At 37.6% G+C, this 18,113-nt stretch overlaps 1 protein-coding gene across 2 annotated transcripts in view; it reads left to right on the top strand.

The window, feature by feature from the left end:
* LOC107067182 (uncharacterized) overlaps positions 1–18,113 on the top strand; it is a 108,209-nt gene that overhangs the window by 39,288 nt on the left and 50,808 nt on the right. For both annotated transcript variants that reach the window (XM_015322452.2, XM_015322451.2), the window contains exon 2: positions 15,935–16,595. In XM_015322452.2, the coding sequence (XP_015177938.1) occupies positions 16,209–16,595 (387 nt within the window). In that variant the 5' untranslated portion in view covers positions 15,935–16,208. The remainder of the gene's footprint in view (positions 1–15,934; positions 16,596–18,113) is intronic.

Genomic DNA, 18,113 nt, shown 5'->3' with positions numbered 1-18,113 from the left:
AGTGAGGGATAACGGTGGGTGGGGAGGGGTGGGGGGTGACGCAAATATTCGTACAGTAGAGAAATACGAATATACTATTGTACATAAATATATATATATATAGATATACACTCATACATACAAACATACACACATATGAAGATTTGTAGCATACGTGCGTTTCCTTTTGATCGCCTTACATGGTAGTGGTGTGGTGCGTACTCGCAACGCGTAAGCCGCAAGCAATAGCAACTGCGTTGCTTGCTAGGGCATCATCCTCTTCTTCATCCTCTCTCTCTCTCTCTCTCTCTCTCTCTCTCTCCCACCCTCTCGCGTCCGGAAACGTAAGCTGAGAACCGACAAATGTTGGAAGCCGCGAGAGAGAGAGAGAGTAAGAAGCAACGTCACGCTGGATTGCACCTCTTGAAAAGGCCCCGTCGTCTCTTCTCATTACTGCCATTGGAGACACGCATAAGGTGGAAGGGGGGGGGGGGAAGGAGAGAAGGGTAGTCACATCGAGGAGACTAAAGGTTGAGGGATCAGAAGGTGAACGTTAAAGATAGAAAAGAAGGAAAAATCTTCGTTTCCTAAGGATTTCGGTCCTTTTGTTGCTATAGAAACAAATTAATCCGATAAGGGCACCGCGTTGAGAATTTTTCCTCATTTACTTTCTTTTCTTATTCTATTTATTTTTATTTTTTTTTTATTTTTTTTTATTTTTTTTTATTTTTTTTTTTTCACTTCTCATTAGGTAGAAAATAAAATGATAAAAACAGTGATAGACGTTTACAGCGTAACAACGATTTTTTAATTGGTCTTATTGTTAGTTCGCGAATCCATTGCGACGCTAGCTACCAATTATCCCCTCAAATCCCTTCCAATTTTTGTTGCATATATAAAAGTTGGTTAATTAGTTTGAAAATATAATACGATACGCGTAAACGCCTTTAACGTTGTTACATTAAAAAATAATTAATATTATGATTCAGAAATAGAAAGAGAAAAAAAAAACCAAACACACACGACGCAACATTTATATCGAAATTTATTTGAATTCAAATTATTTTTTTTTTTTTTTGATTGACCACATTTTTTTTGTCCGTGAATAAACAATTCATCGACAAAATGTTGGTCAGCTTAATGGAGGAAAAAAAGAGGGAGAGAGAAAGAAAGAAAGAATCACATGAAACGGTTAGAAGAGTAATAGTCACTCATGGGCTGCATCGAGAAAATTAAATTGGATTTGCTTTGCGAAGGAAAAACCTGATAAATCTGAAAAAATATGTGTTTGACAGATATTGGTATTTTCTTTCTCTCTCTCTCTCTCTCTCTCTCTTTCTCTTTTTCTAACTCCCTCTCTGCTCAACCCCATTCACTCACTCAGTCTGCTTCTCTCTCTCTTTTTGTACCCTTTCTCTTACTCTCTTTCCTTTTTACCTCAACAACCCCAACGTTCGAGTCTGTTTCACTTCCCCTCAAGTTCGATACTTCCACCAACTCTATCACCCCACCCTCGAGCCAGTACTGTCTCTCTTTCACTCTCTTCTTCCGTTACTTTAAAAATTACCATATCTTGAGGTAACAGCTGTCGTAGCTGGCCGCAACATCTGATAAACTGATAGTACTGACACACGCCAGAACTGTACACAAGCAAGAGTGAGACAGAATGAGAGAACGAGGGAGAGTGGAAGATTGGGCTTCGTGTACACCCTCTAGCCACCTCTTTCCATCCCTCTTTTTCATCCCTACCATGCGAACACGCCGAGGAGAGAATACGTATGTACACGGTAGTGAAAACGCGTTGGGAAGATATTGCGAATTCTATGGTTTTCGTATTACGCTACCACTCACCCCCCTCCTAAACTCTACACACGCACACATACACACACACACACACACACACACGTGCGCACACGGGAAAACACAATCACACTGCCACGATACTTCTCTCCCTTCGTTCAGTTTCACGGAGCCCACGGACTCCACCCCCTTTAACCACCCCTCCCAACTACGGTGGCTTCAATTTCGTACGCGGATACGTTTTACGTGCACTGTTTGCGGCCCGCAGGACTATAAATTTAACAGGCGAATTTTCCCAAGAACCTGGAAGACTCGTGGATTTTTTTTTTTTGAGTGATTCGCTAAATAATATAGGACACGATTAATCGATTATGTTTAGTATCAATGACAAATGAATAATAGATGTATATTCTTGATAAATTTATTTTTAATTGGAAAGAATATTGATGAATTGAAATTTCATATTAGCGAAAGATTATCAAGCAATTATTATTTAATACCTAATGCAGTATCATAAAAAAAAAGAAAAATAAATAAATAATAAAGAATAAAAATCTTTTTGATATTTCCATTAATATTTTATCATGAACTTAATTTGTTTGGATACAAAATCGATAAGTATTACTAATTTCATCAAATGAAACATTGAAATAAACTGGCAGCAAATAACTAAATCATAATTTCTTAGTTTTACGGAAGAGTTGGCTAATCGGATGTGTAAGCTTAGAGAAAGTGTACAGTAAAGAGAAAAAGAGGGGGAGAGAGAGAGAGAGAGGAAGGCTTCGTGTCCGGATGGAGTCACAGGAAAATCGGGTGAGGTGGTGGCGGATTGGGTGGGGAGCAGCAGGAAAGACCGGGGGTGCGGGTAACTTTACTGCGCAAATTAAAGCGAAGTGGCAGTCAGTAATTTTATGTGCCCATCTCAGCTACTGATATTGAATTTCCTTAGTGGCTTAATCCGAATCGTCGAACATGGAGAAGGTAAAGAGAGAGAGGGATGAAGAGAGAGGGGGGAAATAGGGATGCATAGTGGCTGCTGGCAGGAGCGATCTCACGAAATTGAAATCATTACTTTACGGGCGAGCAGGCAAAATTGGCTACGCCGGGTGGATCCCAATAGTATTTTCAAAAATGTCGACGTCTCGTTAGATTCAAGATTGTCTTCGTACTCTCGATCGGCTCGATATCTTTTAAATGTAAAATAATGGAGAAAAATATTAGACAAATTGAAAAGTCCATGAAAGTTTTCTTTTTCTTTTAAGCAAAAATCCAAAGGACAATATGAGATTCATATATTATAACGTATATATAGTAGAAAGATGTAACATCGAAATTTTAGATCGTAACAATTTACAAAATGGAACTTTGAAAGATACATATTAAATCCAAGTAGACATTTTAAAGTGTTCATTTTCAAAATTTCATCTATATAAAAGATGTTATAAAAATGTCAACTCTCTTAAACAGTAAAACCGGCTGAATTGGGAACGTTTCGGCATAACCTAAAAAGTCGTTAACCAACTATCAGTGTATATTTCTTTTAATTATAGTTTATAAGGGCCAATATTTTTTCCTTTTACGACAAAATTCCATTTCTTGGAAAAAAAAAAATAAAAGTAGGAACATGAAGAAAACTAGGAAGAAGAAGAAGAAGAAGAAGAAGACGTTGGTCATGCTCTGGTTTACGATGCTTCGGCCATTTACGTTGGCTCGAGCGGGAAAAGTGAAGAATATAGATGGAGCTCTAGTGGGGAAAAAAAGAGTGGGAGAAAAGGGAGAAAAACAGGGAGGTAACAGAAGATAGGACACAGGGGCGTCGTACGATGCCCATGGGGCACAAGGCAATTACAAAATTGCAAAAATTAACCATAAAACCTGGCTGGCATACCGATGCTGCTATAAAGCCGGCCGGACTGCCGGCCAATCGGCGCATATTTTTGGCGTTTACGACCAATCACGTGGCCACTGAGAACGTTGTACGCATCTTTCTCTTTCCTTCGTTCGTTCCTTTTTATTTCCCTCTCTCTTTTTCTCTGTGTTTCTCTAACATAAGCCTTCCTATCTTTGGAGCGCGGATTCTCCGTGGAAAGAAAATTGCATAGCGATTTCGCAGCGTTACTCAAAACAACGTTGTAAAACGGCTTTCGCTTTACCCTTCCCCTTTTTCCTCTTTGTTCCTACCTTCCTTCCTTCCTTCCTTCTTTCCGTCCCATCGAAATGTTCTTTTCTACCTACGTGACAAAGAATATGGAAAGAAAGAAAAAAAGAATTGCAAATTGGACGATTAGAATTTTGATGCGACAATTTGTAATAATATAAAAATTAATTAATTACATTAAAAGTAAATATGACAATTATAAAATATCTATTTGCGGTTAGTTGTGTGTTTCTATCATTAAACGTCTCGCATCTCAATTGGTCCTCCCGATCGATTTCGATACCAGCATCCCTTCCCATGCGATATAAACGTACGTTCCCATTGAACTCTCGTATTTGCGTTCTCCATCTTCTCTCCGCCTCTCCCCCTAGTACTTCGCATACGCACACAAACACACATGCACACATATAAATACACATATTCGTAGGTACGTATGTGCGTTACAATAAGTCCGCGGCTCGTTTAATAGAATAATTAAGGGCCCTTGTGCGGCAGCTGATGCCCTTACCCCAACGTTCATACGCATATACTACGGTAATACGGTACATACGCGCAGGAGAATGACGTATGAACATACACATATACAAGCTGTCCCACATCAGCATTAACGTTTATTTGTCTCAGAGCTAATTACTATATGAATTAATGCGCATATGCGAGTCAACATTTGACTGACTTTGATATCAAAAGAGAGAAATTTCGAATTTCTCGATATTATTTTAATAAAATATATTATATAAATCAATATTTTGCTTTATTTTCTATTGAAGAATAAATAAAACCTCTAACGATAAATGAAACCTTCGATAGTCGAAACATGGACACACATACACGCACATCATGCTTATACCATTACGGAACATAAGCCTCTTTATTCTTTTACAAAGAAAGAAACGCAAAATTTGCTTCTACGTGTCACTATTCCTACATATATATGTGTGTGTGTGAATATAGCAAGCTGAATTCTCTCCTAGTGTCGTCTTCATAGGGTAGCTCGTTCGTATTACACAAGGGGGTCAGAAGGACTAAGCGGAATTAATGCATTCATGAAAAGTGGCCTGCAGCCGGAGTTCCGTGTATGATTATTTCAAAACATTTGGTAGGCCGACGGCATGGTGGTATGTATGCGTTGTATGATATCATAGTATATGACAAAGTAGGTTTCTACCGGTATCGTGCTACGGGATCTTTTGCACTTTCGCATTTAATGTATCATAAAAACCCCAAGACTAAGGTAGAAAAGATACTGAAGGATACATGTGCACGTCTTTAGGTTTAAGAAAAGGGAAAAAAAAAAAAAGAGGAAACACATTTAATTTACAAGGGAGCAGCTGTTTGTTGGTGTTCCAGAAAAAGAAGAAAAATAAGAAACAAAAAAAACAAAAGAACATCATAAATTGAATTTTTTTCTTATATTACTTATTCCGTTAAATTGAACATCTAATTTACCGCAGGCACAATTCTCAACGTGTATTTCATTAAATCATACCCGATAAAATCTATAATCCAAGTAAACGTATAAGGTAGAAGAATATATACCTATATATATATATATATATATATATATATATATATATATATATATATATATAAATTTATTCTTACCGCACCTAGATTTCCCACACTTCTAAATGGAAAAGTAAAATCTAGAAGAATCGCTATAGAGAAAGTCATGATGTTGATAGAAGCAAAACCGTACCGTACCCGTTCCCGGTCTTGCAGTTCAAAGTCGATCCAAGGCAGAGAGAGATAGACAGACAGACAGACAGACAGACGGTGCGTGCTGTTGGCGGGAGCGGCGACAGGATTTAAATACGGCACGTTAAGGCGTTGATATGGCACCGGCGGTAAAGTGTAAACCGCAGGATTCCAATGGAAACAGTTATTTGCGGTCACGGAGCGCTCCTCCTCCGCGTAATTCCGCGCCGCGCGAAATCTCCTCAGTACATACACGCGAGCGTACATTTTACCATCAATGTATATATACTTATACATTTATATACCAAGTGAATGCATAGGTATGTGTGTGTGTGTGTGTGTGTTCATGTGTGGGAGTGTATGGAGAAGCGTAACCGACTCGTACGCTGTACACACCTTCCTTCCGTCCTTCCTTTCCCAGGAAGCAGAGTCAAGTGGACCCAACGTTACCGCCGGAAACTCCGCTAATGACTAAACTTGCTAATTTCGACCAATTAGGCTTCTACCACCCACCTTTCTCTCTCCGCTTGCTATCTTTCTCCTATCTCTCTCTCTCTCTTGCATCACTAGCATCCTAGTAAAACAGCAGTCGATCGTCTACTACTACTACTACTACTACTACTACTACTACTACTACTACTACTACTACTACTACTACTACTACTACTCCTTACTATCCTCTACTCCTTCTCTTCTTCTATACTTTCCTAGAACTAGAAACATACTGCAAAGAGTATTAAACTAACTCCGTATATTTCGATCGACAAATTTTTTTCTTCCTTTGCATTTTATTTCCTTCTAGATATTTTACCTAATTAAAATTAAAATTAAAACACAACAACAAAATATATTACATTTTTCATAATTTATATAAAATATGTACTTGGAGGCTTCGGCCACTGTAGTTGCTGTAGTTTTGTTATAAAATGTTGATTTAATATAATTCTAAACTACTTACTAAATTATAACAACACACAAAATAATACCACAAGTAGAATGGAATACATAAAATAATAATACTCAAAAAAATAAAAGGTAAAGTTATGTCGTATATAAATCTGAAAAAATAAAACTTGAAATAATTGAATTGTAATCCCCAGTGTTATCTATTAAAAACTTACAGTACTTAAAGACCTAGATAACCTTAAAATAATAAATCCTTAAATTAGCAATAAAAGATAAAAATAATTGCAATAAAAACTATCGTATATCCTAAGTTGAAAAAAATCAAACAAAATAAAAAAAATTTCATTAAAATCGGTTCAGTAGTTTCGAAGTTCATTGGAAACCAACAATGTAGCACTGAATTTTTATATATAAAGATATATATATATATATGTAATGATACGTTTAACAAGTGTATAAATGTAAAATTAATTTACCGATTGAACGATCGGTTATGTAAGCAAATGACTATTACAATTATTAGAATTCAATATAGTCGACTAATCATCTTCCTGTTCGTTTAACAAAAGTAGAAGAGACAAAGATAAAGATACGACTCAATCAACTAGTTCCGCGTCAATGATGCGTCAGCACGATTTAATCCTAAGCTAACACACCAACGTCGACATGGTTATTTTCAAACGACGATGAGCCGCTATGCGAACACTTTTAGAAACAAAGCCCGCTGTCCACGTGATTGGCAACGATTCCAGTTCCGCACTTTCTGCTCGTCGTCCATCGTATTTACTCTCTCTCTCTCTCTCTCTCTCTCTCTCTCTCTCTCTCTCTTTCTCACTCTCTCGTTCTCATCTTTAGTACCACCTTGTGAATCTTCGTGCAACATTCTTCTCAACTCTTCTACTCTTTCGTTAGAATAAAAAGAAAAAAAAGTCCCTGAGTTTACTCTTTACCTGAATTTGAGTAAAAAAAAAAAAAAAAACAACACCATAAAAAAAAAATAGAAGAAACCTTTTGTAAAAAGTGAAAAGAATGAGGAATAGGGTGATGGTTAGGTATAGGAAAACAAAAAGAAAAAAGGTTTATTCTCGAAGCGTTTATGGCACGTCTGGAAAATGTGACAACGACTCTCTTCGGTAAAAGGGGGGGAAAATAAAAATAAGGATGAAAATTTTCAACAGGGCAAGTAAACTGTGTGTGGTGTGAGGGAGGGAAAGAGAGAGAGAGAGAGAGAGAGAGAGAGAGCTAACGGAATCCTGACGAACGAGTAGCCGAGAGATATTGAGTGTCGTGGTCGGTTTGAAGTTCGCATAGTGTGTAGTAACAAGCTGCCACTACCGGATATTTATGGGGGCCGTCGGGGGTCGAAGCCTGTATCGGCTTCGCTTCGTACAGCTTGCCCGCACCGAGCCGTGCGCAAATAACACTTTTACACTTTAACTTTAATGCCGGAACGTACCTTGCTCTTTCTCTACTACTACTACTACTACTACTACTACTACTTCTTCTTATTTCTTCTTCTTATTCTTCTTAGTCTTATTCTTGTTTTCTTAAACGAACGAAAGAGACACCAAGAAAATTCCATGTTCCTATATGAATTGACCCTTAGGAATATAATATTTCTTAAACTCTTGTTAAAAAAAGAATAAAACACAACTTGACATGCTTATGACAATATTCTCAACAACCTTTAACCTTCTCAACATTATATATTAAATACCATGAATTTATATGAAATGAAGGATTATCATTAACACACCATTTATATATCGTCATTTAATACAAAATAAAATTGTTGAATAAATCTCATTTTTAAATAGATATAATCGATTACAAAATATTCCTTAATCGATAAAATATCTTGTTAAGTATGAAGTATTAAATAATCCTAACGAGTTGAGGTATTAACATGTTAGTTAGCTTAGATCAATGGTATTAAAAGTATTCATTAAATGTTTCTCTCTCTTTCTCTCTCTCTCTCTCAAAAAGAAAAAGAAAACTTTGAATTACCCCTCGTTCAAAGGACAGAATCTTCTCAGAGATTGGAGCAAGTGCAAAATAGAGTTGAGTGAGTGAGTGAATGAGTGAGTGAGATAGAAGAACGTATTATTATTAGGAGGCCGTCACACCGAAACGCAGGAAGCCTCTGTTGGCTGCTGCTGTTGCTGCTGCTGCTGTAGTACGGGCCTTACCCTACGTACGGGGCATTAATGCGACGGAGATTTATGTCGCAACGGCGAGGATGAAATTCCATAGCGGTAGGTGCACGCATAAGTGCCGGTGAAGCTGGCTCTGCTGGAGGCGGAAGAGTTATGGTACCCTCTACTGATATCCACTATAAACCCGACCCCTCTCACCCCGTTTTCCTTCTCATTCTCTCTCTCTCTCTCTCTCTTTCTCTTTCTCAATATATCCCTACTACCTCTTACACCAACATCCTTCTTACACTCTCTTCGTTCAGCTATGCCACGCTTAATTAAATACGTATTAAGGGTCTAAGGGCATTCTGCTGTATCTTCTATGAGCTCATAACCACCGAGGCCTTCTAAACGACGGCCTTAAATCGATTCCCCTTTTAAATGTTAAACCTGTACGGGGTTGTTCAGTTTTTTCTTTTCCTACCATATTAAAACGATCATACCTTACTTTATACTTTTGTATTTAACTTACACATTGTTAGGAACAATTAATCGTAATTATCACGATTCCCCTGTATATATAAAGTCAAATGCAATTAAATACATTTGACCGAGGGGGGAAAAAAAGGAGAAAGGGAGAAAATTAAGGTTCGATCTATCTTCGATACGTATTATCAAGAAAGAAAGAAAGAAAAAAAAGACTGACATTTTAAATGGGAAAACATAGGGAGAGGAAAAATATTAAACCCATAGAACGAATATTCATCATATGAATCACTAACTACGATACCTGCCGAGTAAGGTAACGTAACAAAATAAAAATGAAAACAAAACAAAAAATACACAAAAAAAAAAAACAAAAAAAAAAAAAGAAAGAAAGACAATCATAAAGAACACCCAACGGAACGCAGCTAATAAATGTATCTGCTACGCGCGGCGTCATTAAGTGATCCTCAAGGGCAAAGAGCTATCGCGTCGTACTTGTTGCATACACGAGGAACGTTACGGACCGATTCTTCCGGCTGTCGGGGTTCCTCTCTACGTAATTGCATACCAGAAACGCGGCCACCCGATGATCCTCCCTCTCTACTTCTCTCTCCTTCTCTCCCTTTCTCCCTTTCTCTTTCCTCTCATCGTAATCTCCACCTCCTTTTCTCTCGCGGGCATGCCGGTTCCACGAAAAAGAGGGCCGCAACAGAAAGAGATAGAGAGTGTGTGTGTATGCCTTTTCATTTGTACGCCCTCCTAAGTTATACCTGTAATAGTTGGTCCACGAGGCAACCAGGACCAAAAATCAAAACCATCTTCTTTTTCTTTCTCTCTCTCTCTCTCTCTCTTTCTCTATGTTTTTCCTTCTCTCTTCATTTCTAATTACTATAATCATTTATACCAATAATTAGATTATTTTCAAACTTGTCTTACTAGTCTCTCTAGGTTATTATAACTCAGCAACACAGGTTATCATTACAAACCTTTGCCGAGTTTTGTCTCTCTTCAGAATTGGTCCTATCTTCTATCTTCACAATTCTTTTTTTATGTTTACTTTTTTTTTCTTTTACTTTTCTTTTTCTTTTTTCTTTTTTTTGCATCTCCAAGTGGGACCCTACTCCTTTCTGCAAACAGATCTTCTTCCGTTCTGTTTCATTTTCTTTCTTTCTCTCATATACTTTGTCTGTTCCTCGAATGATGATAGTTCGATGATATTTTCTACTGGCTCGTCCACGAAACAACGTTTATTACGTAAAGCAAATCTTCCAGCATCTCTGAGAGTATTCGTATTTAGAAGAGAAGGGAAGGGCATTATGACAAGATATAAATGCTTTATTTTATTGTTGCCGGCCAGTTGCACAGGAATGCCTGAACCATTCCCTGGGGAAAATTATTGCTTGAGAAGAAGAGGTTGGTAGGGGGAGGGTACCGACTCTTCTTGACCGTCATTACCGGAGCATTCCCTTCGAGTCTATATATATATATATATATATAGTATATAGTATATACGTAGTAATGTTTTGTAGGTACCACCAGACTTATCTCGAGTCTTTTCTACGAACAAAGACCATCCCTGACGCTGATTCTCGCGCGAGACGTTCGAAATTATACGTTCGCATGACACCGATGATCTTCCTACGTTCGACGCCTCTTACTTTTTCTTTTCCCCCGTTCTGTACCTTATTATATACGAATCGTAAAAAATGCATTTAACAAACACACCTCTTTCGTATACCTATATTATTCCAAACGTGTTTGTAATTATATCATTATAGAATGGAATTTGTTTCGATAATTTATTTTATCAAGATGAAGATATTAATAGAACTATGTATTACACTAATAAATAGAAAGAAATATCCAAAGTATTTCTATCGATGGTATTTATTTTAATTTACCTTTTTTTTTTTTCTTCATTAGAACAATAAATACATTGTGTTGTTTATCTCTCAAAAGTATCAATACAAGTGTATATATATATATATATATTTTGATAAAAGTATCACCTGATTCATTCGATCATATCAAGATTCGTATCGAATAGAAACAAATCGAAGAATCAAATCTAAATCAATCGTACTTCTTATTAAGTATATATACATATATACACATATTCGTTGGACTAATTAATAGGAAGAAGAGAATAACACTTTTTACTCTTCGATGAAGTGCGGTTGTTGAACAAGAGAGAAAAGAAAAGAAAGAAAAAACAAATAAAAAATCAAAAAAATGAAGTAGAAGTAAATAAGTAAGAAGAAGAAGAAGAAGAAGCAGAAGGAAAGATTACATTGCAATTCGAAGGAGACAGTGGGGAAGCAAAGTCGTCGAAGACGACGAGCCACCTCCAGCAGCAGCAGCAGAAGCAGCAGCAGCAGCAGGAGCAACGTTTAGCATCGAAAACGAGTTCCGGGCCGTCGGTATCAATCTTTAGACGGAGTTCCTTTCCAACTGTTACAAGCACCGGAACGCCGTCGTTATCGTATGGAACGAGGCGCCCTCGTTATCGTCGCTTATCGCTAATAAGATCGCTGGACCGCTCGTTATCGTCACCGTCGCACTCGCCCCGTTCTCATTTTCGTACGATTGTGATCGTTAATTATCCCTATCGCAGCCGATCGTGCTCTCCCTTCCTACCACCCACCCTCCCACCTTCTCCCCCGTTTTCTCTGCCTCTCTCTCTCTCTCTAGTCCTCTTTTCATCTTCACCCCACTCACCTCCTCTTTCACTAACTCTCTCTCTCTCTCTCTTTCTCTCATTTTCTTCCTTTTAGTGTCGTTATCCTTCTCTATCGTTGCCGACGACTAGGACTACGACGACGACGACTACGACGACTACGACGACGAGGAAGAGGATGGCAGAAAAGGGTAGCGGGGGTAAACGGGGGCAAACAGTGTCGTCGTCGTTCTCCTCGTCATTATCATTTCAGTAATTACCGGTGTATCCCCTCGTTTTCATCTTGTTATCGCCCGACCGTCGCACTTCCGCAAAAGCTCTCTCGCACGAAATTCCCGTGCAATCGAGCGGCGGGCGGGCTTTCGTGCGAGGGTGGGTCATAGGTCGTAAATTTGTTCGGATCCATGCTGAATTCTCTCTCATCTTCCTTTATTTTCCCTATATTTCTGTCTATCTTTCTATATATTTCTATCTATTTCCCTTTTCTCTCTATCTCTCTCTCTCTCTCTCTCTCTAGGATATTATTTCTTTTTCAATCGTGCTATTGACGAACAATAAACGTGTCCGAGGTATGAAATTTTTACCCAGGAAACGCCAACTCTTATTGGATTTTATTGATAACTGATTAAGAGATATCTTTGTTTCGTTGAACAAACGCACTTTTTTTTTCTTTTTTATTTTGTTGGTTTTTTTTTTATATTTTTCAATGAAAACGTATAATCTTTTAAGTTGTTTAAAAACTAATTAAATTTCTAGCTCTTCTCTAAGTGTACAGTTTGTTTGTTGGTTTTTTTTTTTTTTTTGGAATATTACGTGGATATTTTTTGTGTACGTGTACGTCTGTGTGTGTTTTTTTGTTTTTATTATTTTTACATCGTCGTATACATCGTCGCGTCGATGTGAAGGATAACTTTTTGTTCTATTCGCTCTTTTTTTCTCTCTCTCTAGTACAATATATATATATATATATATTCTGTTAGATTCTTTTCATTTAATCCTTCCTACCCAGAGAGAGAGAGAGAGAGAGAGAGAGAGATCCCGTTGTTATACATTTGTAACATTCTCGTAGTGTTTCAAGATGGCAACTGAAGATAATTATACATACATATATATATATCATAAGAATTATTCATCATTCAAATCGTATATTTAATATAATCTCGACATAGCATCCAGATAAAATCTAATTAAAAGACTAACTAGGTTAACTGTTTTACTATTGTAGATATTGTGTAAATTTTAAAGAAAGGTAAAAAAAAGAAAAAGAGAAAAAGTTCCATCATTATCCATCATTTGGTTTCTGAAAGAAAAGGGACTTTGCGCAAGATCGCAAGACGTGTGTATGTGTATGTATAAATGTATGTGTGTTCTCTCGTCGCGACAGGTTATAACGGGCTCAGGCACATGGCCTCGTTATATATGAAATATCCGCTACTTCGGGATTAATATCGTTGCTACGCGGCAATCTGCGTAATGATTCAGACGCAAAGAACAAAACAGGTAGGTATTAATACGCGGAAAATACATTTCTCTCTCTAATTAATATCCTTCTCTTTGCCTTCCCTCCTCCCTCCCTACCACCCTCCTCCCCCTAACTCACTAGCCCCGTACCCTACCTTAGTTTCTATCTCTGTTTCTCCATTCCGGTATTTTCTTGCTATATCCATCTTCGTTGTATCACCGGCAGAACTACCAACGTAATACATTCATTTACGAGTAATAAAATAAGCTCTTATTCTTTTTCTCTTTCTTTCTATGTTATTTTGCTCACTCATTCTTTCTCTCTGTATCCCTCTCTCTCTCTCTCTCTCTCTCTCTCTCTCTATCTCTCTATCTCTCTCTCTCTTGTCAACGCAAAAGGCGTCCAATGAAGCTTGCCCGTGCAGATGTTCCGATAAGGCGAACGAGTAATTAATAATGAACGGTTAACAATTAACAGTGAAATTAGCGCATAACGCTGCGAGGCTTAATTGGATGCAGCAGCAGCTGTCAGGTGGTATGTGTGTATGTTCTCGAGTTATGGATAGATATAGAGCTTAAGAGTCAAAGATAAAGATAAAGAAAGAAAAGGAGAAAGAGAGTAAGAAAGAAAAGAAGAAAACCGTTATAGCTCGTATTTTTTGACACGGCATTTGAAATAAAGAGAGCCCCGGTGTCGGTAGGAAAAAAAGAAAAAAAGGAAGAAAGAAAAAAAGGTATATGGAAGAGAGAAAAAACCAAGGAAAGAAGAAGAAGATGAAGAAGAAGAAGAAGAAGAATAAGGTGCTCGTTATCCTTAAAGGAAAGGACACGTACAAGTTTTCGGACGATACGCAACACAACGAATGAACGACCCGCTGCGTTTACTGGGGAAAAAAGGACGATTATTGTTAATTAAACAGGGCGTGTCCGCATAGAGGGATTCACGCGGGTTTCACGCTTTCTTAACGAAGGGACCTGGTCGTTTTTAGAATTCTAATGGCCCTTTCCAACCCTCTTCCTCTTCTCTATACTTTTCACTTTTCTTTATCTCTCTCTCTCTCTCTCTCTCTGTCTCTCTGTCTACCTACCTCTCTTTCTCACACACACTCTATTTCTTTTTGTCCGTCCCTTGCCGAGTAATTCCGCTTTTCATGGAGTTTCCATGTGTTTGCATTTCGTTTCGAAGACTTAACGATGCTTTGTCCGGTATAATTTTTTTAACCTGTAAAAATTGATCGTTAACAGTTTATAGAAAAATATATTTGTAGTCATTCGTAAACTACAAATATAAAATGAACAAGTATTTACAAATTTTTGTACCATATTTACGTCAGTATTAAGTTTTATGAATTAATATGATTACGTATAGTAATGTGTGTGTGTGTATGTGTGAATTACAGGATAATAAAAGAATGTTTTGATGTTTGTCTTAAAGATCAAACAATTATTTGTAATATTTCTTCTTCGAATGATTTTTTGAAGCCGATAATTGATCATCAAAGGGTCCAACTTAATCCAAAAAAAGTACGTCAGGGTGAGAATCAGAATAATAACGTGGACAAAATTAAAGAACAAAAACTTATCACAACGTTGGCATTTTTTTTTCTTTCTGTAATTTCATTTCAGTCAAATCTAGATGTAACGACGTATTTTTTTTGTTTGTTTTTTTGTTTTTCGCGAACCGATAATACTGAACTGTACTACACCGAAAAGAATCATCATTTCGTTAATTCGTTAGAGAAAAGCTCGCACTTGTGGGTTTGGTTATACGGTCTCTTACTCTTACACTGCGAACGATAACGAGGATAACGAGGGTAACGCGATCATTTTCCGTAAGAGTAGTAGAATAGTAGAAGCATACGGGGACCGAAGCCGCCACATTGGCCGAGGAAATTCGACTGGGGGTATGCCGGAAAAGATCATAAAGGAGAGTAATTAGAACGAGCTTTGTTCGTCGACGTGACAATGCGACGCTTCGTTTTCGAACTCCGTCATCCAACCACACTATACTCAACCCTCGAGCCATATCCTCGATCCACATATTCAGTTCAACCACCACCTACCACCACCCTCGCCACCTCAGCCTCCGCCTCTGCCCCCATTCGAATTCCAAACTACAACCCCATCATCGCGATCGGTCGAATTTGATTGGGAAAAAGAGACGGGCGTTCAGCCGTTAACACTGACCGATGGTTTTAGAAGCTTTCTCTCGTTTCTTTCTTCTTTTATTTTATTTTATTTTTTTTTTCGTTTTTTCTTTTTTTTTTTTTTTTTGATTCTTTTTTCTTTCTTCTTTCGTTTTGAGTTTTTGATCCGAGCGCAAAATTAACAGCCGGAAAATTAGGCCTTTGATCTTGACACGCCTACGATCCATCGCACAAACCCATAAGGGAAAAAAAGAATTAAACTTGAACGGTAGATATATGTATATACATAGGTGCGTTGGCACGATATAATATCTCCCATTGGTCAAAGATTTATACTATACGAATTAATAACTATGTTAGAGAAAAATAATAAAAAGAAATAATTCATTAAGTTAACTCGTTATACATAGAAAGCAAAGTAAACTTAGAAAAAAAGAAAAGTATATTACTATTTTTCCTAATACGACTACCATCTTTCTTGTTTCAGTTAGTCCAAGAGAACCGGAAGAAGAGAACCGGTTTCCGTATAGTCGGACCTCAGTAAGGTCCGCTAAGGGGTTAGCGGCGGGAGCAAGATAAAATAATAAAACAAAAGTTCAAAAGAAAAAAGGAAAAGTGAGAGACAGATAAAAAGAGAAAGATATAGTGAGAGAGTGAGAGGTAGGGCCCAAAAGCTTTTGTTTTTTGTCGTGACAAGCTGTCGGTGGGCTCCTTGGGCCCACCTCTCATCGGTCAAGCTGGCGAGCGCTCTAACCGCTGGTATGAACCCCCACCACCCGGGCCACCCCGCAGCCTACCCCCACCACTCGTCTTTGTCAAGCAGTCCACACCATACAGGACCCGGTGGGCCTCACCACGGCTATGGAGCGAATGGTGGAGGCGGTGGAGGTGGTGGTGGCGGTGGTGGAGGCACCACAACAACCCCGGACCTCCCGAGTCCACATTCACCACCCCATGGAGTTTCCACGGACCCAGCTACTCCCTATGGCTCATTACAAGCTGGCCAAGGCATGGGTGCCAATGGACATCATCATGGAGCCGGTAGTATGATGGCCGACCATCCGCACCATCCGGGACATCCTCATCCCCATCTACCAGGTCATCCTGCTTACCCACCAGTCAATCACAATAACAACTGTACGCTTAAGGTAAGATAACCCATGTTTTATATAACCAAAATGAATATCGCGTGCAATGTAGTCTACAAGTTGAACTCTATTTATATATCAAGGATATATTGATGATGATAATAATAAATGTGTATACTATTCTGTATATTACATCTAAAATATCACGCTGTACAGGTGCCTTAATTAAATTTAAACATTAATCTCTCGTTATCCGATAAAAGTATTTCAAGAAAACACTGCATATCTATTTGACTATTTACGAGTCTTCTTCTTATTCTTCTTCTTCTCTCGACATATAACAACACAGAATTTTATTAGTTTACTAATGTATTCCTTATATATATATATATATTATATTTAAAAGCAAGAAAAAGCAATTATTTCGTTTTGCTCGTTAAGATCAGTGTCAGGATACTTCATTGACAAATGTACATCTGTTGTTTTTACCGATGTTATTTCGATAAGATTTGCTCGAAAATACAAAGCTATATGTACATTTTGTCGTCCAGTTAATTAAGTTAACGTGGTCTAGATTTTACAATGGAGATAAAGATGTGTTCATTTTTAGAATTGTTTCTTATCGTTAATAACGCAACACGCAACGAACGGTTTTCACGTTTCAATGCGATCAAACTCTACTTTCTATGTTCATCCGTTGCGCGAGAATGACCATGGGAGAAAGTCTTTGAACGGAAGTATTTGAAACCAGTATCGCACTATCCATTTAATAATCAATGTGCGGATCTTTATTGCGAAAGATACTTTCTATCGTCATAAAAAAAAAAAAAAATTATTCGCAGCATAACGATTCTTCCTCAATCATTCCCAGTGATACCGAATTTGTTATTTAATTACTTTCGAAATAATAAAATACCATTTTACTCGAAATGTTCCTCACTTAATAAAAATTTAATTTACAAAACAAATTTTATTTCTACGTGAAATATTGGGAAGTAGGAGAGAAAGGGGAAGGAGGAGTAGGAGTAGGGAAAAAAAGAAAATCTTTTGATTAAAAGCAGTTTTTTTTTTTTTTTTGACACGATGAAACACAGAGACAAATTGTTCATCGTTTCATAAAACTTTGATATCCCAATTAAAATTCAAGCAACATCCTTCTAAAGTTTCACGAAATCAACTTTATTGACCTCGAACTGTATAAATAGTAAAATGTTTCTCCTGACCCTTGAGTTTTACAAAAGTGAAGAGACTACCTGACGTCCATCCCTAAGTTTCTCCCATGACATTCATCGAAGTCAGTAATAAACACCATCAGCATCGCATGCTTGATCCATGCCACGATGTTCAACCCCTGAAACGAAAAATTTCTTTATGGTAGATGATGTATACACAGTTATACACAGGTGTCTTCACAAGATTTAACCAAGGAAGCTTTTTAAAAAGAAGAAAAAAAAATATTGAAAGAAAAGATAAGCACATAGAAATAGAAAAAGAGAGAGAGAGAGAGAGAGAGAAAGAGATAAAGGAAAGAGAAACGGTCAAGAAAGACAAGGTAAAAAGAAGATAGATAAAGGTGAA

Source organism: Polistes dominula, unplaced genomic scaffold (assembly GCF_049000335.1).
Source record: "Polistes dominula isolate Pdom_NZ unplaced genomic scaffold, Pdom_raw_medaka contig_16, whole genome shotgun sequence".
Classification (NCBI taxonomy): domain Eukaryota; kingdom Metazoa; phylum Arthropoda; class Insecta; order Hymenoptera; family Vespidae; genus Polistes; species Polistes dominula.
This window is presented reverse-complemented; position numbering and strand designations above follow the sequence as displayed.